Source organism: Thunnus albacares, chromosome 20 (genome assembly GCF_914725855.1).
Source record: "Thunnus albacares chromosome 20, fThuAlb1.1, whole genome shotgun sequence".
Taxonomy (NCBI): domain Eukaryota; kingdom Metazoa; phylum Chordata; class Actinopteri; order Scombriformes; family Scombridae; genus Thunnus; species Thunnus albacares.
In genome coordinates this window covers 9785307-9808877 of record NC_058125.1, presented here as the reverse complement: position 1 = coordinate 9808877, position 23571 = coordinate 9785307, and the positions used below count along the sequence as shown (strand labels likewise).

The following is a 23571-nucleotide window of genomic DNA, read 5'->3' as shown; positions in this document are numbered from 1 at the left end:
TTTTTGCCTGAGGGCCTAAGTTGGCAGGTTAAACCGACCCTGGTTGGAGAAAAGCAAGTTTTGTTTTGTTTTTTGGTTGTCTTAAATGAAAAAAAAACAGAGCATCAGCCCCCGTAGTTCACTGACACAGATGTTTTCACTTGTTGCCTATTTAGGCCTTTTCTCAGGACTGTGTAGATGTGAACTGGCTGTGAGGTGGGACATCTTCACAGTTCTTTTCTGATTTTGTTGACCTCAGCAAACTCCCAGCATGGCTCCACCCAAATTCAATCTGAGAACAGATCTAATTGGCCCAAGTAATCAGCCTAATTTTTCAGGAATATTTGACTCATTTGTTCAGTGTTGAACATGGTGACTCAACAAGCTCCAGTGGCGCAATCGGTCAGCGCGCGGTACTTATAAGACAGTAACCTGCAGAGTGATGCCGAGGTTGTGAGTTCGAGCCTCACCTGGAGCAGCAGAGTTTTAACATGCTGCTGAAGAAAATAACACCATGACTGACGATAACTAAAGATACTGATATTAACTGGTAAATCCTGATAATCACACTACTTATTTGAATAACTAAACTACTCTAACAACAAAGACTACATGACAAGAGGCCTTTGTTCAGCAGCTGCCTCAATTAAAGGAAAGTAGTGCATGTTTGTCCTTTTTCAGAAAAATGCTACTGTTGATGCTCACCTTCAAACTGTATCAAGATTCTCTTTAAACTCTCTGTACCAGCCTCACTACTGATGTACTAACAACTCACACTGATCACAAGACTCATGAATCAACACAATCAAGTCACAAGTATTCAAGGAGCAAAGACATCTGCATGTACTCTGAGCTCTTTTTGAAGGTGTATTGATTTTCACTTGGAAGACTCATGAAAATGTAGAAATAATAGAAACTGGTTTGGAGTGCTCACTGGTCCAAGACATTACAGTAGTTTGGATGTATGATGCTTTTCTGTTAATCAACAGCTTTCTAGTGTGAACCACATCATTAGACTTTGAACAGAAGTTAGTGCAGCATACATCTATTCCAGTGGTGCAGTTGGTTAGTGTATGGTACTTAGAAGACAGTGAACAGCACAGTGATGTAGAGATTGTGACTTCAAATCCTCACCAGGAGCAGTTAACTTTTACCTGTGGCAGGTGAGGTGAAATGACAACATTTCCAACTTATAATCACTCAGATGAATCGATCAGTCTACAAATAACTCATGAGAAAACAGTCTGAAAGTTGATGTCGGCCTTTGTGTGTTTCATTTCTAAGATTCTTAACTGATCACAGGGCGGCATCTCTAATGTGAGCATGAAGGAATTTGGTTAAATCACATTAACTAGTGCAGCAAAACATGATGTACTCATTAATCATGTTTTGTTTAATTCAGTTTCATTCTCACTGACAAGACCAGTGACCATAAAGTCACATCACTGCCACCTAATGGACAATATGTTCATTTTTGAGATCAAGCGCTGCAAATGGTCAACATTAAAATACATTTTAAAACCTCATAACTGTCCCTTCAAGAAAATACGTAAATTGTGGTGCATCTGTGTCTTTTACAGAAGAGACAACAACAAAGTTAGTATAATAATATGATGATATTATAAAAATAGAGTGGAATAAAATAGTGTTGGTGAAATGAAATTTCTTTTTGAAAATTTCTTTACTTGTATTTTTGATATACATGCAGCCTATCTCATTGTAATAAAAGACATGACTGTGCATTTTTTTTAAAGGGCATTATAAAAGCACATGAGATCCTACCGTTATGCTGAGTCATCCTTTATATGACTTCACTGGGTAGCAAGCTGACAGAATATGATATAAATCAACAAAAAAACAAAGATATCTCAAAAATAAAATGCTGCATTTGTCTTGGATTTATACTTAATGTTAAATAATTTTATAACAATAATCAATTATGTTTATAAAGTGGCGATTATTTAAGAGATTAGCCTGTGTTAGTCTGTGTATGATCTTGCACAGCATCAAACATCATCGCCAAAGCATCAACACTAGTATAAAACCACACAAGAGATTTAAAACAAGAGCTGCTGCATTCCGTCTTTCCATATGTAAGGGTGGGCGGAGGGGGCATGCAGGGTCACCATTATTACTGTGGCTTCTGGAAGTGACGAGAGGGATAACCTCACTGGCAGAGGTTACACACTCTCAGAACAGGCTTTCATTGCTTCTTTTTGCCCACAGACACACAGCAGCCAAGTGGCCCAATCCATCTCCAAAATGGTGCAGATTCAATTCCTGGTATAGTTAGCATGTCTTTCAGAAAGGCTTGTTTGGTGCCACTTTTCTGATCTTCAGTGTACAATCAGTTTTGTAATTGTGTAATTGTATAATTTCTCTGTTAGTATCTCGTTCTAGTTTTAATTCCTCCAAAATTATCCAGTCCTGTGTTGAGGAACATGTGGAATTTCTTTCCTAAGACAACCTTCCACTCAAAAATAAAAATAACAACAGAAATATGTTGTTTCTGCAACTGGCTCCATTCATAACAAGAGCTGATGTGCTGTTATGTGAGGGGTAAGACAAACATGTAGAAACAGTCACAGTCTACATAACCCATTTGAAGAGGACTGAACTTTAAATTCTGTTAATAAATATTTGAACAACCTCAAATAAACATCAACAATGCCTCTGTTATATTCATATGTGCCAGTGAGCCAGCATGCACAATACCAGGACTCTGAAACTGCAGAAGCTAATTTGCAGACTTAATTTTATTATTCAGTGCTTTCCCCACTCAAACATATAAAAATGTCTTCTCTGTTTTCATGTTCTATGTTATTTTGGTGAGTCTCTGTACGGTTCAAGTGACAAAAACTCATTTATCTGAGTGTGACTTGCTTGTTTAGTGCTGCTCCAGACAAAACCTGGGCCTAAAATCAGGACTGGATCATCACTGGGGGAACTGCTCAATAGCGCCAGACTCAAAGGGGCCTCGATAGCCTAAAATTCATTGTGTGGCAGTTGGTTTGTGGTAATATAAAGTTGTAATTTTGCACTAGACAATGACAACAAGCTTTATTCAAATGAATTGCTTACTTTTTTATTTGTTGGTCATTCACAATCAAGCCCCTGCAATCTACCAGTCAACTATATGCATTTGTCTCCAATACCAATCTAATGACACTATGTGAAGCGGAGGGCTTTCACCCAGCTGTAAGACTGAGTCTTCCCATTTGGATTGTAATTGCGTATATTTTTACTCCACCTGAGCTCTTCTCAAGCACACAAACTAACAAAAAATGGTGATGTGAGTGACCATTATTATTACGGCTGTAGAACATACACAACAGCAAAATAATAATGGAAAAATAATCACATGAAGAAGAGAGTTCACAGAAATACAGTAGTTGTTCATTTAATTTATTGTCATGTGACTGGAACCAAATAATCACTCCTATACATCGGCAAATAAGATCATCTTCAAAGTCATGCCACAAATTCTTCTTTGTGTTAAATATAAAATGTTCACAGTCAGTATTTACACTAGCACAGAGTATTATGGACCATGAGTGGTTATTATTTTTTTAATCAGCTGCAAAGCCAGATAACATAATACGAAGAAAGGCCAAGGGCAGTGGTGTAGGCTCGGCTGAGATAAACATTAAATTATGAGGAGAGGATTTTCTCTCAGTTCTCGGTACACACTGAGGAGAGATTGGGTCATCTGCCCTGCGGACACACCCACACCAGAGGCCCCAGAGATACGACTCTGCTGGATCTGCTGCAAGAGGCGCTGACATGAGAGGAGGGGGAAAGAGTTAAAAAAGACAGAAGCAGGGAGATCATTTTGACAAAAACATAAAAATGGAATATTTATGCAAATGTAGATGTACCCAGTGCATCTCTGTGTTTTTGGCCTGAATGTTTGAGGCAAAATGACAAAAAAATATTACAATGGATTACAAAAATATATTTAACACACTGGTAAAATATTGAACATTTTCTTTATTTATTTATAAATGCAGTAGTAAATCAGTTATTAAATTAACTTTAAAAAACAAGCATTTGCTGGTCAGAGCTTCTCATACTTGAAGGTTTGGTTGTTTTTCTTCATGTCACATCATTGTACTTTGAAGACCTTTGGATTTTTTGGCCATTTGTCAGGCAAACTAAGCACTTTGGCCTCTGGGAGCCCTCAGCTGACACTTGACATTATGTTTACAGGCTGAATTAATAACTGATCAAACTGATAATCAACACATTTGTCAGTAATGAAATCTAATTATTAACATAATAAAGTTGGTCTTACCTCAGCCTGCTGTGGTACCTGTCTTAAACCTGAATTCTGCATCCCCTTTGAGGAAGCAGCCCTCTCAGGAGCCCTCTGCAACAGAGTCTGCATCAAACACAGCAGATGTTCAAACACGAGAAATTTTAAATATTAATTCTGAGAAACCTCTTTTACCCATTTCTGTGTATCTGAAGGCAGGTACACCCTACATACATCTTTTCATAATCCTCTAGTCTGGGCTAGAGAAAAATAAATAAATTACAGTAAGAATTTTCAATAACTAAATAAAATTGAGTTTGGAAAAGAGGATGGAGGTCTATTCTCCATTACATGTTATTATAGTGCTTCAGAGCTTTCCTGCATTAACAAATAGCCTAGAATAGATACAGTATTTTGAGTGTACAATGAAACTCCAGCCAATTGTGTGTGTGTGTGTGTGTGTGTGTGTGTGTGTGTGTGTCAAGTACAACATAAAAGACTCCAGATGTCCCACAAACATCACTGTCTTGTCTAAATGTACTAGTAAGCTTGTGTGCGTTTGTACCTGTACTCTACACAGGACGGCATGGTGCAGCCCACACACTGCCGCCATAGATGAGCTCTCAACCTGAACCTCCACTGTAGCCGGAGCCTCCTCCCCTTCATTTACCTGTAGAACAAAGGCGAACAACACCTCCCTGTTTTATCAAATGCATCTACACCATCCAAAATAAAATATACAGGGTAAACTGTTGTTAAATATTAGGTGATGCTTTGCCTCTTTTGCAGTCAGTTTGACTGTGTGTCCGTTTGGATCTTGAGCATGGACCACTGAGCTGTTGATCCTGTCTCCTTGCTGTCCCCTCTTCACTCCTCCAGGACCTTCAGACAACAGCCAATCCAGCAGAGCGAAGCACACATTTGGAGGAGCCAACTTTGCCCCCTGAGGGTCCAAATCTGAGGTTTTCAACATTAGTGTATCCCTTAGCAACTCTGACGACACCCTTACACTTGCCAAATACTGCTCTTTCTCAGGGTTTGCAGCTCTCTCTCCTCCTCCTCCACTGCGCCTCATCTGGCGTGAGATTAAAAAAGCTTTGATGGTATCAGTGGTGGTGATGTTGTGGGATTGAGATGTGCCGTTCTTGTGTGTGGCTGTGGGACTGTTCACCTGCAGGGCATGCAACCAATCCACTGTCAGTGTGTTCAAGGGCAAACTGATACAAGTACTCTGCGAGCTGGGGAAGTTTGCCGCCCCCTCCTCTCCAAGGAGACTCGCGAGTGAGAAGATGAGTGAGCAGCTAACTGTAATGGGGAAAGATGTGTCGCCTGTAGCTGCTAGTGGCAGTGACACCTCTAGCTTTTCTCCTGGATGCAGATTGTGGAAAGGGAATGAAAAATTTATGGAGGAGCTTTCCCCTCCTGCCCTGAGGGAGCAGGAGAGAGGAAACACAGTGAGGTTTAGTGTCCAGCCTCGTTCCAGAATATAAGAACTTCCATTATCCAGGAAACACGTTAAGTTCAAGGAGTCTTTCTGAAGCAATCTGCTCCATGAGGTCACAGCATGACATCTGATTGGCTTCTCCTGGATGGGAGGCTGCTCTGCACTGTTTGCACTGGCTGTCAGCAGGAAGCTGATGTTGAGCACCTGATTCAGGTGCCTCAGAGTTTGGTTTTTGGATTTGATGGCAGTTTTGAGAACGGATGCTCTAAAAGGAAAACAAGTAAAAGCACATTTATCTCAATATTTGCTGACTACAATAATTCTACAGTGTTTTGTTTCAGAGTTGTATTACATTAGCAGTCAAAAAGGGGATCATGTTGGGTGTAGCTACCTTTCACAAACGTCCCCGATAGCTGACAGGAGGTCCCGGACGCAGCGGCCCACCTGTGTGGAAAGGAGCGATTTTGCGCCGTCTCTCCCCACAGGCGAGGTAATCGTCTGCAGCCGCCCTCTGCTAGACAGCCCCAGCAGCTGGATTTCACCTGGTATGTAAGAGCGATTTTCAAAGTTAGAAAAAACATTCTAGAGAGCACATAAGAGGAGTTCAGAGTCAGGAGTTAAACAAAGATATAAGATGAGTAGTTACTAAGAAACTGAGGCAGCAATCATTTAGGGCCAATTAAATCACTGTACAACATAATGGCCAGTGAACTCACAGAGAGTCTTAGAGGCAGAAGACAGAGCAACACAGTGGTTCAATAAAAAGTCTTATTACCTCATTGTGATGTCAATCTCTAATCAAATACTCTTATCTGCCACACATATCATATTAGACAATTGTCAAGAATTAGCATCATGCACTTTGCAACTTGTCCGCTTTTCTAACGTCTTAATTGAGGCAGAAATGAGTTGAAAAACAGACATCACCGCTGATGAAATGATATAAACCAGAGTAGAAAACTCTCATGTTGACGTCCGCAACTAATGATTATTTTCATTAGAGCTGCAACAATTAGTCAAATAATCGATAAGTTGATTGAAAGAAAATTAATTACCTACAATATAATGTGATTAATCGATAAATGGACAATCGATTAGTCATATTAAGTAATTCTTTCAAGCAAAAACACCAAACACTTGATGGCTCCAGGTTCTCAAATGTCAGAATTCACTGCTTTTCTTGGTTCTTTAAATCATGGTAAATTGAATATTTTAGGGTTTTGGACATTTGAAGACATCACCTTGTGCTCTAGAATACTGTGATGGGTGTTTTTTTGGTGTTTTCCGATGTTTTAAACGATTAATTGATTGATCAATGAAATAATTGTCAGATTAATTGATAATGAAGAGAATCATTAGTTTCAGTTCTAATTTTCATTATTGATTTATCTGTTTCAAATATCAGAAAATAATGACAACTGTTCATCTGAGTTTCCAAGATGACCTCTTCAAATGTCTTATGTTGAGCATCCAACAGTCCAAAACCCAAAGATAATCAGTTCACAGTGATATTAAACATAGAAAGCTGCAAAACCTCACATTAGAGAAGCTTGAACCAGACAGTGCTTGCCAATTTCTGCTTGATAATTTACTTTTTAGTTTAATTTAATTTTTTTGGTGAATATTTTTCTGGCATTTGACTCATCCATGAATCAACAGATTGTTTCAGGATTATTCAGCTTTCCCTCTTCTACATGAAACAGAGGACGACAGCTTGTGGCAGACTTGATTCAAACCTTGACGCAGAGCTAAACAGCATAAAGAGATGATCCACTGGCTTTCAGACGGACCCCGTTTTCATATTTCACTATCATATGACTTAACTTAAAATTGAAACAGTGACTGTGAACATTTAGTCAACTTTTTCTAACTTAGTTTTTTGTCAAAGCTGTGTTAAAAGCAGCTTGAAAGAGATGCTTTCAGATATGATGTTGGAAAATACATAAATACATAATGAACACTGTGAAAAGGATCATGTTAACTTAGTGATTTCTTTCATTAAAAAGTTGCTGTTTGGCAGCTGATTCAGATCCTGGAGTTTCCCACAACAACACAATACCATATCTATGGTATGGTTACGGCTGCCAGAAAGGAAATCATTCTAAAAATAAATTCTTTGCATTTGTAAATTGAACATTTCTGTGTGTTTGCTTTGACAATGAGCCTCAGTTTGCTCACCTGCAGAGCTGCATGTAGGTTCAGCCAAGGCAATGACTCTACACACATTCAAACTGGTAGGGCTTTGAAGGGCAGCTGCTGTCTTACTGGATGCCTCCTCATCCCTTCCTGGTTCTGCTCTCCCAGATAATCCCTCTAATAGATCCAGAGCCAGCAGGTCTGAACCAGTGCTGTAGTAAAGACAGTGTTTATCCACACAGGCACACACCACAGGCCCCGGTACACACCCCTCAGTAAAACTGGCTATCATGCCCTTTCCCTCTGGCCCTCCCTTGTCAGCCTTGATCAGCAACACTCTCCCTTGTTCGCCCGCTGCCACCAAACACTGTCCCGCACCCGTTTCCATGACAACAGATGCTCGAACAAATACGACCGGCTGCTCAAGGCTATGCATGACTCTGAGACGTGATCCTGGGAGACGCAGAGGTAGGAAACACAGGCGCCCGTCTGGCAGACCACAGAGGATAACCGGTGATTTGGCGAGGGCAGTGTCAATCCCAAACAGAAGTTTGAAGAGGACAGGCTCCAGGGGGGAGTGGCCGTCAGTTAAAGTTGCCTCTGATAAAGAAGTGCAGGAGGAAGATGGTGGTGTTGTATCGCCAGAGTGGACACAAACTAGCACTGGCCTTCTTCCTAGTCCTCCCTTTCCCTCCGTGCTATCATGCACAACAGCTGAGACCAGTGGGAGACTGAATGAACTGAGCATCTCATAGCTGCTAGGCGCTGGCAGTGTTGGTGTTTTGTACACGGTCAACAGCCAGGATGTGTCTCTCTGGGAAAGGTTCAAGAGCGTAGAGCCGACAAGGAGCAGAGATAACACTCCTTCCTCTTCAATGACAAGACACTCTGAGGAGATTTTAACCTGAGCAAGACTTGAGGATACATCAGCCAGTGAGGTTTGAAACCTGCAGTGGTGAAAAAGTCAAATGAGTGAGGCATTAAATTTAACAGTTTGTACAACACATGGACAATTCTTCATACATGGACCAGTTTATAAATTATTGTGAATGCTGACAGCCTATATGAAGGCACGGCTCATACCTGGATAGCAGAAATGATGAGCTGACACAGTAAACTCCACTCCTGCAGGCTACATAGAGGAACTGCTTGTCATGGCTCTCAACCAGGTCACTCACAGCACCAGGAAACTGGAGGACAGCCTGCAAAAAAAGTGACAGAACACAGTAAATCTTAGAAAATGTGGAGACAGATTTTTCTTGACTCTGCAGTGTAATTGTGGCACCTGATAAATGTATAATACTGTACACATCAGTTACTTACCCTGAGTTTTCTCTCCTTGGTATTGAAGACATACACCTCTTCACTGCCAGTGCAGATGTACACATCTGTCCCAAAACAGCACTTGACTTTTGTTGTGCATGACGTTGCTGAGAAGCCAAACTCTGCCAAAGTCTCAACAGCACACCTTCCTTCCATAGCCACAACAGAGGAGAAGAAGAAGCAGAAACTGTCGAGTCTGCATATATAACTCACTGTGAACACCTCTTAACTGACTGAGGTGTACGAAGAGTAATTGGTAACGCGAAATAATCCCGAACCGGTTGTTGAAGCTCTCGCAAAGTTCCGCGCGTCGCATTTTGGACCAATAACCGTCAAGAACTACATTACCCATGATGCTGGCCGGCGGATGTGGGTTTTATAATCGAAATTCCTGCTCGGCTCATTGAAGAGGATGAGAGAAAGATGTTCGACTTCTTTTGAATACAATTTAATATTTATTGTAGATTTGTTCCTTCGTTTTGTTCAACATTTAGCGCCATGAGTCTTCACCATGGATGTAGTCTTCATTCCTACGCGGCGTAGCAACGTAACGAAGAAACTACGTACAGTACGTGATCTTCATCCGCCAATCAAAACAGCCAAAAGAGAACATTCACCAAAATTTGAAAACGCCCTGTAGCTCGGTGGCTGCTTTAACTGGCGGTGATACAAACGTTGTTGACATTTAACCGTATTTTAACGCTAAATACGATGGAGCCATTAAACGAAGAGGACATCAAAATGTATTTTTATGAGCACAGGCTGAAGACTTTCGAGGGCTGGCCGTTCGACGAAGACTGCGCGTGCACTCCGCAGAACGTGAGTAAACGTTGAAACGGTTGACTTTTGCTACTGTTAGCTACCACCCGCAGGCTAACACAACAACAATTAACGTCAGCTTTAAAACAAGACAAACACTAATATTCAAATGAAATAACCTTACCTATGGTTTAGCTGTGGGTTTAGTAGATATACTAGTTCACGGTAGTTTTCAAATCCATAACGCAAAGTCGCCTTGTCGTATTTAGTACAAAGTTCAACGCTAACAAGTTAAAGCTTTGAGCTTGTTAGCAGTAAACATGTATTTAGCTTAAGTACCACAGTGTTGTCGCCCATATGATTATGGTAACTTAGCTCCAATTTGAGGTCAGCTAACAAAGTAACTTAGCCCCAGTTTGTGCGTCACATGTATGGGTCCAGGTGTGATCTGATAATTCGTAATTCAAAAACCTTGTTTGTCATTGTCAGAATCGAAATCTGTGTATTAGCAAAGTATAACTTATAACATGCAATAATTGAGTCTTGGCGTTTGCTCCCAAAAACAATAGCTTTGAAATAACAACAAAAAGTAAAAACAATAAATCTTGAAATGTAACATTGACTGTACAAAGAAAATATGGATTGTGCTATGGACAAAGAAATGAAATGTATGAAATATATGAAGGTGACAAGTGCAAAAATTAAATGTGACGTGCAGAAATAATTAAATTATGTAACAGTGGAGGTTGAATGCAATGTACAAGTCTGGTTTGATGAAATATATGAAAGTGACCATTGCAGGGATTAAACAAGGAATGTGAAATGTAAAGTCCAGTTTGATAACAGTACAGTTAAGCTATTTAGTCCTGTGTATAGCTGCATAAATATGTGAGAGACACAAACAAAGTATAAATGCTGTAGTTACTGTTATTATCTAGCTAGCTATTGTGTTGAAGGAGTAACGTTACCAGCGTACCTGAGCTTCAAGGCACAGAGTTGACACAACTAGGGATGCACGTAATGCTTAGTTTCATTATTGACTAATCTTTTAGTCTTCTAGGTTAATCTATAAAATGTCAGGAAATATTGATAAATGATCAGACATATTTTTCCAGAGCCCAAGGTGACATATTTAAGCTACTTGTTTTGTCAGGCAGTTGAAACCCCAAAAAGACTTCATTTGTAGTTACAAATGAAGCTGAAACTACCGACTGACATTTTTATTTGATAAACAATATTAATGATAATCAAACGTCACAGTCGTTAAATAATTTTCAGTATAACTATTAATCAGTTCATTGACTAATCATTTCCACATATAAATACAAAACCTTTTTTATTTGCATGTCTGTTCATTTGTTTCATCAGATGGCCAAAGCTGGCTTCATCCACACCCCATCAGAGAACAGCCCAGACATCGCTATGTGTTTCTTCTGCCTCAAAGAGCTGGAGGGCTGGGAGCCAGAGGATGACCCAGAGTAAGACGACCATATTACTGGGTGCAGGAGCCAAAACACAAATAAAAGGACAAGAGATTTGTGCTGCTTCAATACTTTGTCATTAAAGTTCCTTTCAATTTTCTAATTAGTCTAATTCTCTTTGGAAATAGGGGAAAGGTGAAATAACAACAAGCTATAAAAACAAACACAGTAGTAAAGCAGATTGTAAAGTACGCTGGTCTTACATTTATTATCAGTATATGCATGTAAGGCCAAACCGAGATGATGTCTGCTAATCACAATATCATCAGGGTTATTTTCTCAGACTTTAGAAAGTTCCTCCAGAGCCACAGAAGACATGACTCATCTAATATCTTAAAACTAATTGGTCAAATCTGTGTTCAAATTAGCACAAAATGATTCATGTAAACATATTTATTTAAGGCAGCTAGATATCTCTTGATCCTGGGACATTTTCCCATCTTTCCTGAGCAGGAGACCTGGTGATAAAGAAATACAACTATAAACAAAATAACCAAAGTTCTTTCACGATTAAAAAGACTATTATTACTATTATTATTAGTGTAGAGAAGCCCATTAGTGTTTGCTTTTTTCTTCTTCTTTTTTTTGCTGTCCATTTTTGAGGCCATAGTTTAGAATATTTTTAAGCACGTAAGTGTACTAAAAGCCAGTGTAGAAAAAACACAGCAGCGCATTTTGCATGGCACGATGTCCACTTCCTCCATGTGTTCCCAATTTGCATGTAAGCCTTGTTAAGTCCCTCATCACTCTCTCTTGTTTTGTTGCCAGAAAGGAGCACAAATCTCACTCGCCGTCCTGTCACTTCATCACCCTGAAGAAAAAAGTGGAAGAGCTGACTGTGGAAGAGTTCGTCAAACTACAGAAGGAGAGACACAAGTTCATCACTGTATGTTCTTCAGAGGACACCTCACTTCCAAATTATTGACTTGCATAATGCTCGCTGTAATCATACCTCTTGTTCATACTGGCCATTAAAAGATCTCCTCCAAATGCCCTTACAGTGTAAGTGATCGGGACAAAGTCCACAGCTGTTGTTTTAGGGGAAAAAATTATTTAAAGGTTTTTCTGAAAATAATATGAAGCTCCAGCCATCTGTGTTAGTCAAATGAAGTGGATATCTTCCACAGTTAGTCTTTCTAGTTAAAAAAAAATCCCCTCTGTGTCTCGATGGACAGTGTTTTCCTGGTCAGTTGCAGTTGGAGGATTGTAACAAAAAGAGGGAATTTAGCACTAAAAAGACAGTAACTTTGAAAGATATTGACTTGATCTGACTAATTTGGACGGGTGAAGCCTTTCAGATAAACTTTTAAATACATTTATGCACAGCAGGATTGTGGATTTTGTCCCCCATCATTCACATTGTAAGTTCATTATAAAGGAATCTGATGACCAGTATGAGCAGGAGGAATGATTACAGCAAGAAAAACGTGTCAGTGTCCGTTTGGGCACATGACTGTTGTTTTAGGACAGACTTGGAAAAATTGTGAACCTATCCTTTAATTGTACAAGCCAGATCAAAGAATGAGCTTGTCAGTATTTTTTTTTCTAGTCATCTCTCTTGTCTTTTACCTTTTTTTTCACCTTTTTATTTTACAGCTTGACAAAAGTCTACAAATTATCCATTTCTAAGTTCCTGTGAGAGCACAAGACCTTTGCTTTATGTCTGATCCATATATCCTTTCTCCCACTTACAGAACAAATCCTGTAAAGAGGCCATCACCAAGTTTGAAGATGCAGCCAAATTGAGAAGAGGTGATATTATCAAGACAGCCATGGGCGAAGAGTGACACAAGAAAAGACGCAAATTTGTGGTCTCTCATGTCTGTATGTCTACTTTTTTCATGTAGTCTGTTTTTATTCATTAAACATATTATTCTTATTTTCCCTATATTGGATTGTTGTCATTATTATTATTATTATTATTATTGGTTAAAGCCCCCCTCCACTCAGAAATGTGTTTTGTTGGATGTTCTTTGACACTTTGCATATCTTAAAATCTGCACCTCCCTACCTTTCCAACCATTTTAATCCATTAAAAAACAACCACTCCCACAACACTGGAAGCAGTCTTAACAAATATTCCTATGAGATTTAAAACATTTTTTGGGAAAAATACATTATTATACACAGCTTCATGTCATTGGAACAAGCTGCCTCTCACTCAAGCTAAACCCAGTTGTGAGGAGTTTTAAATCAGATCTCAATCATTTTTAGATGTACAATTGCTTCATGTTTTACTGTGTTTGGGTTTTTTAAGTCTAATGTCATTCTTGTTTGGCACTTATTCAATCTGCCATCTTGTGCTGCAATAGAGGATCACAATGGAAATAAGCCTTACAGCTTTTTTTGTGTATTTTAGTCCTTGACAATTTTAAAAATCTTACTTGGAGTCTGTCTTTGTGATCAGCCTGTCATTTATGTGTTTACATCTATTGAGAGTGAAATTTTACTAACATGCAGCATCTAGTTGAGTCTGGAAATAATGTGAGAAAGCTATACAACCCATACACTGTAAAGGTTTGGATCTATTATTTTGTTTCTTTTATTGCATCTTTACAATAAAACTAACTTTACTTTTTTATTTTAAAAGCCCCAGACTAATAATTTTGATTGTTGTGTCCAGTGTTGCTCATTTACCAACCTGTAAACTCCGTTGTCTTCTCCCGCCATGTCTTGCATATAAATGTGTGTGTGCGCCTCCCGAGTAAAATCAAGTCCCACCCAGACAGAAACTGCTTGCTCTGACGGAAGGTTGTATCTCTCTGTGCAGCTCTGTGACTTGATTGAAGGATAAGTTCATCTCTTATATATTTAATTTATCACTGCTTCGACAAGAAAGCTTTTGGATAGAATAGAGAGACGAAAACATTGACGTGTGTTTATTTATTTCGCAACTTGTAATGAGCGCGTAAACGTTTTGGAAAGACTGGATCAAGACTAAAAAAAATTCGGCGTTACGCATGAGTTAAATCTTCACCTGTACAGGATGAGGGTAACTTTTGGCTGTCTGGTGATCGCAGCCGGTATCTGCGGTGCTCTAAGCTTCGCTTTTTTGGCTGCTTCCCTCGGAACCGAGTACTGGTACATCATAGAGATGAATCCAGTCAACATGAGCGACTTTGAGGACATGAGCTCCCACTCGGGACTGTGGAGCATCAACGAAGGTAGGGGACTCATTCGTAACTTTCATAATGATTGAGTTTTCCGTGCCATTTCAGCACCCCGCTGTCTTTAATAACCCAATTAGTGATGGAGATGAAGTGTCAACTATGTGTGTAATTCAGGTGCTTTTTCTCCGTTTCTAATTGCAACATTCAGGTGGGAAGATGTATGCAGACTCCATCGACTCTTTCACAGCTGACTACTCCAGATACTCCGAGACTGAGCTGCGTATGCTTAGTGAGTCCTCTTGCTTTTATGAAATCCATAACACACACACAGTCTTATTGTCAAGACAGCTGTATTGCCGCAAATGCGCCATAATCCATCTGTGTGTGTTTGTGTGTGTGTGTGTGTGTGTGCGTGCGTGTGTGTGTGCACGCAGACATGCACAGTGCCATAGTGGTTGTTCTTCCCCTCAGCCTGGTCCTCTTGTTGTTTGGAGGCATCTGCGGATTGGTCAGCTCCTTGGCTCGGAGCCCTGTCCTCCTCACTGGCACGGCCTCCTACTTCTTCATCTGCAGTAAGTGGAGGTTCAGGTCTGCTCTCACTTTATCCATGTTCAGCTGCAGCCAGTGATGGAGAGTAACAGAGTACATTTACTCAAGTACTGTACTTAAGTATTTCCATTTTATGCTACTTTATACTTCCACTCTGCTACAGTTCAGAGGGAAATATTGTACTTTCTACTCCACTACATTTATTTGACAGCTTAAGTTACCTTTCAGAAGAAGAAGATTTGACACAATGGATAATATAACAATCTTTTAAAATACAGCACATGGTTAAAGATGAAACAAGTGGTTTCCAACCTTCATGGCTTTTGACGTCTTACAAAAAGCAGCGTGTAGTCAGGGTCACATTTCAGATATCTATGAGTTGTTAACATCTTCATCAAATAGTGATTTTTCCCTCTAAACTTCTCACATGCTTTCATTTCAATAAATGTTCAAATGATCCAATATTTCACCAAAAATCAAAGATTAGAGAAAAACAAAAAACAGATTTGTGTATGAGAACTTTGTTTTCTAGCGCCACCTTAAAACAGTAACATGCTGCTTACACACTAGTGCTTCAGTATTAATAATCTAATGATGTCATATATAATAATATATCAGTCAGAGGGACCAAACCACTACTATTACTGCAATACTTTAACAAGCTCATAATACTTATGTACTTTTACTTAAGTAGTATTTTTCATGCGGGACTTTTACTTGTAATGGAGTATTTTTATATTGCTGTGTTGGTAAAGAATCTGAGTACGTCTTCCGCCACTGGCTGCAGTGAAGGGTTTCACTTCACTTTATGAGATAATTGCTGTGTTTGAAAACAGAAAACACTCAGATGTGGAAGGCTTTTTTTTGTCCACTAAGATATTTTAGAAGCCATTCAAGACAGGTCCATTACAGCAAAAACCACATCGCTGTGTGGTGCTCATGCATAAAGTGGGGAGTTCCCATCCACACAGTACAGACCGCTGTCTCACAACTACTATGCCTGTGCTTTCTATCCAGAAGACAGTGCTTCTTTTATCTCGTTTAAGTTTCAATGGTGGTTGAAACACTTGAATCACACATTACTGCCACAAATTCACAGGAGTGATGTGTTAACAAAAAATGATATTGCATTAAATCAATTCTGCTTCACATCATTTCCTTCTATGTTAAATAAAACAGGAATCATTAGGTGCTTGTATAAATGAGCAAACAGTCAATTATACCGACACATGTTGTTGATCATTTCACTCAAATGGTTGTGTGTGCGGTGAGGAACATAATGCCTCAGGAGTGTGTACTCAATCTACGTGCAATCTTCTCATGCTTTTTTTTTCCATTGTCAACAGCATTTTCTCTGTAGGTGTGATTAGTAGCAGTGGTTCCTATGGATGGAAAATGCTTTAAATATCTAAATAAATGTATTTTTAGGGTGCAATTTAGTTGCACAAAACATTTAAGTCAAAAAATGTGGTAATTATAACACAGTCAATCAATAGATATTGACATAAGAATATAAATAATTGCCAGGTCCCTTTTTGTTTGTGAATTTGATGTGATGCTTTCATTGTTCTGATGGAAATCACAGAAGCAGAAAGAACACAGGACACATACCATTTCTTAGTCTTTTTGTTTTAGATTAGAAAATGGTCACAATCAGTGGAATCAGGAAAACACTAGAAAGTTGTGGAAGGTCTGGTGGAGTCTGTACGGACAGAGTGTGGTAGTAAAGGAAGGCCATGTGGTTAATTTGAGCAGATGGGAGCCTCTTTATGTACAGGGCTGAAATTGACCTCAGTTATTGACCTCATGTGGCCAAAGTGACTGACATTTATTACCACACAAGACTGACTGGTTGTTTGATTCAGCCATATTGGTTAAGTATGCATGAACAGGCAGGTGTGTGTGTGTGTTATTGCTCTTGGATCTGTTACATCGGAAGTGATTCAGCACATACACTGTCAGATGGATTATGAGAGCTTTTATTGTTCTGTAGGGAGAAACAACAGTGAAGTGAAACTGCTTCGGATACAACTGCATCCCAGATTTGTCTATTTTTCTTTCATACTGTCTCTGATTTCACATTGCTCATGTGGGACAGTTGAAGATAACGTCTTGTCAAGGATTCCTGAAACCTGCACAGGCCCTGACATCAAATCAATGGTTTAGGTCACAAAAAGATTATAAACATAGGATAGTTGGCATATGGTTGTTATAAATGTTATGGTATGTTTTTTTACTATTGATATATGTCTCAATATAGCAAATATATGCAAAATCACACATAAAATAGCCAAAATGTTATATTTTGCATCAGACAAAATTCTTCATATAAAAGAAAATTTCATTTAATCATTGAATTTGTTTTTAAATTCCAATTTGTTTCAATAATTTTCTGATATAATTTTATAAAACATTGACTCAATACATTCATATTGTAACAATACTGTTGCAGTCTGCCAAAATTGAAAGATAATATTGAATTTGATGGCTAACTCTAATAAGTGTTTAAAAAAAAAAACTATAAATTAATTACTGTCTCAAAAATAGGAAATAAGTATCAAATCAGCATAAATAGTGACCAGCAGAATATCACATCAAGCTGTAATGGTTCATCATTCAACACTATTCTGTCGTTTGAAAGCCAGGAACACAAAAACTGCCGTGAAGTCGTCACTGTGGTTTTAATTTAATCCTGACTTGGTTCACTTCAGTTTGGTCGCGTGACGGACGGTTGAGGAAGGTGAGGATATAAAAAGAGGTTGACTAATTTTCAAAGAAGTAGGCAGTTGAAGTAGTTTTTAAGGGTTTTCACTTTTGTTTTGCATTAATTTCACACAAGTATTTAAAATCTAAAAAACACATTTGAGTATCTCTTAACCACACTTTCAGTAACTCACCAGCTCATCTGCACTGATAAGTGACTGTTTTTAGTTGCATTTTGTACAAGCGGCTTCTCTGCTAAATATACCACTGCTCTGATTGGCCGTCATGCTGCAGCAGACTGACTCTAGAGCTGATTTGCTCAGACAAACCCTCAATTTATATCTATAATATATAGCCAAAAAATCTGATTGGATTAGAGTATATTAAATTATAAGTTATTATACTTACAAAAGGACAAACATGCACATACAGTAAAAGAACAGAATAACAAATACCATCAGATGAAAACCAACAAAATAAAGAAAAAAATATACACATACATAGAGTGTATTTTTAATAGTTGTTGATTCTTTACAAATGCTCACCCAACAACTACTGTTACTGTTACATGCTTCACATGTTAAAAACATAAAATCCCCCATAAAGTTACATGATATAACTTGTTAGTACTGTTCATTGTTCAAATGGAGACATTTCCGTCTCAGCACTCATCATGATGACGTGTTTAAATTGAAAAGGCGTCCAGGCTTAGGTTGAGAAAAGCAGTATCCATTTAGACACCACAAACTTCGTAAGAGCTGAGACAAAATGCTGCTAACTTGTAAAGACAAATAAAAAAACCAGCTGTGCCTAACAAGATTAAGAAAATACTCTAAATACTGCAACTGCCATTTAAAACTTTAACCTGATTATCTGATCCAAATTAAGCTCATAATCAGAGTAAACATAACTCGGTTACCATCCATCTTTTAAATTAAACTTGCTGTTCACACACTACAGTCTTGTTTCCTTAGGTGTGTGTTTTGATTCTGTGCTGTAAAGATAAAGCAGTAAACTGGAATGAAAAGCTGTGTCGGGGAAAACAGAGCATTAGCGCTGGTAGTTATAGACGTGCATATAGTTTTTTTTGGGAAACAATGGCATCAGCTAAACCTGCTTGTGTTAACATCAGGAAATAGTTTAAAAGTTTTTCACAATTTCCCAGAATCCAAGATGATGTCTGTAAATTGCTCGTTTTGTCCAACCAACACTGTAAAAAGATATTTCATTCACATATATTTAATATAAAACAGAGAAAAGCAGCAAATCCTTACATTTGCGTTGCTGAAACCAGATCGTTTTTAATCATTGATAATTGACTTCAATGATTAATCGATTTTTAAAATTGCTGATGATTAATTTTCTCTTGGATCGACTTACCCATCAATTGACGGTATGTTTCAGCTTTACAACATCGTCCCTCTCTTTCCTACTATATATTCCTGCTTCTTTCAAGCTACTACACATCTGATAATTATTTGACTACAGTATCAAATAAATCATTTCAACTCATGTTATTGGGAGAGTTAGATTAACGTTAACTATGTAAACGCCTTACACTATTACGTTAATTCGGGTATTAAAGTAATCAAGTTATCCGTATGCACACAAACGTAGCGACTGAACATCTCGCAGGGCTCTTCCCTCTGGACCTCTCGGATGCTCTCCTGCCAACGCCTTATGACCTCCATAAAGGGGACCTTGTGATAGATAAACACTTCACTTAAAAAGACTCTTTATAGTCTCCCTTTAATAAGCAGCACATGGCAATGTGTGGAATGGAATAAAGGCTTGAATTAGATTGGAGTTGTCTTGTGAACTTGTTGACTGTCCGACTTCTAAAATATCCCACCCTGTTCTGCCTCCAAGCCGGGTTTTTTTTTTTTTTGGTTTCTTTGTTGTCCACAAATTTCTCTTTGTCATGTTTGTTCTTCAGTAAAATTGTATTTCCTGTTGAGTTAGTTACTTTTTTAAAAAACATTTTTAGTCACATTTCATTGAAGTGAATGGGAAGATGTGTCCAAACTTTTGACCGGTACTGTACATATGTGTTTTTTTAACAATTAGAAATTTGCTGTTATTTGCTTTGTTCTGTCTTCTTGTCCTAGTGTCGCAAGTACTTTTCTCACCAACCATTAAGCAGCCTTAATGACTTTTTGTCTGGGCTCCCTGCAGGGCTGTTTCATGGCTTCTCTTGTGCTTCATTTCCAGTGTAATTGACATTCTGAGTAAGGTTTCCTCTGAAATGAGTACATTACTAAAGTGCTTCCACGTTAAAAACCAGTCCCCAAAAATACACGATGTCATTAATACTGTGAAAGTGAAAACAGAACATACATTACTGCTGTTGTTACAATACATTTCCTGAAAAAAAAAAAGCTGATTAAACACGGTAGCAGCACCAGGAAGAACGAGGGGTAAAAACGCACTCGAAATATTTGTTGAGGTATTAATTGTTGTTGTGGTACTTTTTGAGGTAGTAGTAATAATAAATAGTATTAGTAGTTAGGGCTGAAACTAACAATTAGATCTATTATTATCTGATTGTATTTACCCTGTAACATTTGTCACATTTTGTATCCTGATAGAATATCCAGATACAAATTGCATGGTAATGCCAGGTGTAAATTGGGTATAAAAGTCAGAGGAATCACCAAAGGTATTTTGGGGAACATGAACGTCTGCACTAAATGTCATGAAAATCCATTCAAGAGACATTTCGCTCACAAATGTGAACCTGCTGGAGGCATTAGAGGAAAAGTCAGGGACCAAAGTCAGTAGGAAACATAATCTGAGAACCATGAATGTCTGCACCAAATGTTGTGCCAATCCATCCAGTTGATGTTGAGATATTTTACTGAATAAGTAAAAAAGCTTGACCTGCTGGTGTGCTTGATGAAAAGTCATCAAACACATTAGAATTCATCCTCTGGGAACCATGAATGTCTGGACAAAATGTAATGGCAGTCCATCTGATAGTTGTCCAGATATTTCAGTGTGGACCAAAATGGTTGACTGACCAATGACACTGACATTGCCATCTCTAGAGCTACGCTGCTACTGTCTAAAAATGTCCATCACTGTGTCCTAGAGCGCAAGTTGACTTCTTGCTTATTTTCTTTACTGTCTGAAAAAAAGTCCAAACCACAAAGATATTCAGTTTCTTGTCATAAATGTTAAAGAAAAGGAGCAATTTTTCAGCTACTAAAAGCTGGTATCAAGCTGGTCTTTTTCCTTGAACAATGACTTAGTGATTATCAAAACTTTCTGTCAATCAATCAACTGTTTGTTTCAGCTCTATTAGTAATTAATTGTAATAATACTGTATGTATGTAATAATATAAGGAGTTATTACATTCAGTCTAATCTCTGTGTGTCAGGCAGCTGTGGTCTGTCTTTCTGTCTGTCCCTGTTCCTCTGCTTCTTTGCTCTTCACAGTGAAGCGCATAAAAATGAGACATCAGACGCAGCTTCCTCATCATTCTCCGCGCTCGTAGCACCTTGGGGTGTAATCATGATAAAATGATTATTAGTCCCACCCTGGGTATCCTCTTTGCTCTACTTGCATCCCCTTAAAACCAGTACCAAGCCATCAAAATTAAAAGGGTTTCCAATGGCAACACTATGAAACACGTGAGGACTGTGTGGTTTTGTGCGTGTCTCAGTCTAGTCTCTGATGGCTGGGATGTTGTGTAAGCAGACAACACATGCGTCAGTGTATTTCCTGTCTCTCACAATATGAGATTTTCGGTAGCTAATGGCTTGATTTTATTGTTGGTTTTATTGATGAGTTCTCAGCACAGAGTTCTGACTAGTATGGATTTCCGCTTTATAATTGCCAGAGCACAATGCCAGCTTGTGCAGGGCTCCTGCCTTAAAAATTCTTGAGTGTCTGTGCCTAAAAACTATATATATATAACATGTTTTTCATTGATTTTATGGCCTTGACGATACTCACTTGTGAAGAAACGGGACGAGGATTTTTAATGTATAAAGTATCGATTTTAAAATCAGGGATTGGAGCAACATTTCTTTTGAGAAGATAATGAAAATGATAGAATAAGGCTTCTATGTTGTCTGTATTTGAAATGATAACTTCCAAGTTTTACTTTGCCCATTTAACATTAAAGGTTAATGTCCAACCACGTATAGGAACCCAGGCACTGACTTAGTATTTTTTCTGTATATGTGTGTGTAATGCATCATCTCTCTGTAGGTCTGCTGACCCTGTGTGGCGTGAGCCTCTACATCATCTACTCATACCAGGCCCTGGCTGAGACAGAGAGGCTGGTCGGGCCAGAGGGTCTGGCCTATATCCACACCTCCTTCGGCTGGTCTCTGGGTCTGGCCTGGCTCTCTTACGGCCTGGAGCTCCTCAGTGGTATACTGCTGCTCATAGCAGCACGTATGGCCAAGCTGCAGCACAACAGTCCCACCATGGCCTGACAGAAGCCTCCACAGCGGATGCAACACATTCAGGATGGAGACTGAACTGAACTGAATTGTATGTGAACGCAGGACAAAGAACAGTCAGATACGTTACTGCCTGAGAATAAGGTAACACACAACGGCTGGACTGTCTTAAGGCTTTGACAAAGGTTGAACTAAAGATGTTTTGGACTGTTTTAAAAGTGTGATTTATAAGTTTAATGTCCTTGAATTTACTTCAGATTGGAGATTTACTTCTGGTGATTTACAATAAGAGAAAGCTTTAATTGTGCAGTGGTGGAGTTAAAGCTGACCAATTGCGCCACCTTGTGGTGAGAATTGGACTGGTTCGTCATATCCACTGTATGCATCTGACCATGCTGATTGTGATACTGTTGTAATGTAATTTGTGCCAAACTAAACTGATGATCTTACAATTTAAGATCCTTTTGTCTCACTTTAAATCTATAGATACATTTTCATTCTCACAGTATATCATGCAGATTCATTTAATGTAAACTGTATCTGTTTGTTCTGAATGTTTACAGTGACCACGCCTGAAAGTGTTGCATACATCCTTTTGCATGTCACATGTTTTTCTACTGATAGTGTCCAATAAATGTCTAAGATCAAATGTCAGAATGTGTTAAAAGCCTGTAACTGAACATCTCTCCAAAACTGCTGTCAATTTTTTTTTATTTTATTTTAGGTAGGAGAAATTACAGAGCATCGGACACTGTTTTTCTTGGTAACCTTAACTGAGAAAGTTAGATAGTCCTGTCATATGGTTCTCGTGTCATTTTGATCTAAACTATATACACACCTACAGCGCAGATGTTGATGTGGTGCTTATGAGCTTTAATCTTGCTTCTAGTGTTTGCATCCAACAAGACTTCATATCATGAAGTGTAATCAGGTCTGGGCATGTCTTCAATTCTGTGATCATAAGCCAAAACATTCAATAAGTCCTTGTGTTACACATTTCTGAAACAGCTTTTTTAATGTGAAAAAAGGTTTTTGATTGTTAAAAGATCTTCTCTAAACATGTTTGAAGACATGAACATAAAATTGCTCTGCTTAGAATGATTATTTGTGTTGGTCATGGTTTTTATACAAAAAAATGGAAATCATGCATATCTTAAATTCACATTTGAGGTGAGCACAGACACAAACTTTCCTCCTTCAGCAGATGAATGTGAAAACAGCCTTTTAGTGTCAAACTCTGCACAGACATCATTCTGCACAGTGAAGCTGAAACATTCAATTGCAGGAACAAGAAGGAAAAACACATATTTCACTTCTTTTCCTACTCTCTTTGTTGCCATGGAAATTGCAACATTTTCAAAAAAAGAAGTAAAAATGAAGGCAAGGACAGAGCTGGTTATGTCACAGTGCTAACACGTG

At 38.6% G+C, this 23571-nt stretch overlaps 3 protein-coding genes and 1 non-coding gene across 4 annotated transcripts; 3 read left to right on the top strand and 1 right to left on the bottom strand.

Moving 5' to 3' along the window:
- Window positions 1-363: 363 nt before the first annotated feature.
- On the top strand, window positions 364-457 carry trnai-uau. The gene is made up of 2 exons: window positions 364-401; window positions 422-457. It is a non-coding gene; the product is annotated as a tRNA-Ile (tRNA).
- A 2906-nt stretch (window positions 458-3363) lies between these two features.
- faap100 (FA core complex associated protein 100) lies at window positions 3364-9629 on the bottom strand. Its single transcript, XM_044338283.1, has 8 exons — window positions 9138-9629; window positions 8898-9016; window positions 7857-8761; window positions 6070-6220; window positions 5013-5943; window positions 4800-4904; window positions 4274-4360; window positions 3364-3757 (listed from the first exon to the last, which is right to left on the bottom strand). The coding sequence occupies exons 1-8, from the start codon at window positions 9291-9293 to the stop codon at window positions 3626-3628; spliced, it is 2586 nt and encodes an 861-aa protein (XP_044194218.1). The 5' UTR covers window positions 9294-9629; the 3' UTR covers window positions 3364-3625.
- A 128-nt stretch (window positions 9630-9757) lies between these two features.
- birc5a (baculoviral IAP repeat containing 5a) lies at window positions 9758-13265 on the top strand. The gene is made up of 4 exons (XM_044338285.1): window positions 9758-9956; window positions 11265-11374; window positions 12146-12263; window positions 13072-13265. The coding sequence occupies exons 1-4, from the start codon at window positions 9849-9851 to the stop codon at window positions 13162-13164; spliced, it is 429 nt and encodes a 142-aa protein (XP_044194220.1). The 5' UTR covers window positions 9758-9848; the 3' UTR covers window positions 13165-13265.
- A 102-nt stretch (window positions 13266-13367) lies between these two features.
- tmem235b (transmembrane protein 235b) lies at window positions 13368-22809 on the top strand. The gene is made up of 4 exons (XM_044338284.1): window positions 13368-14541; window positions 14696-14776; window positions 14922-15059; window positions 21956-22809. The coding sequence occupies exons 1-4, from the start codon at window positions 14364-14366 to the stop codon at window positions 22183-22185; spliced, it is 627 nt and encodes a 208-aa protein (XP_044194219.1). The 5' UTR covers window positions 13368-14363; the 3' UTR covers window positions 22186-22809.
- Window positions 22810-23571: the final 762 nt, after the last annotated feature.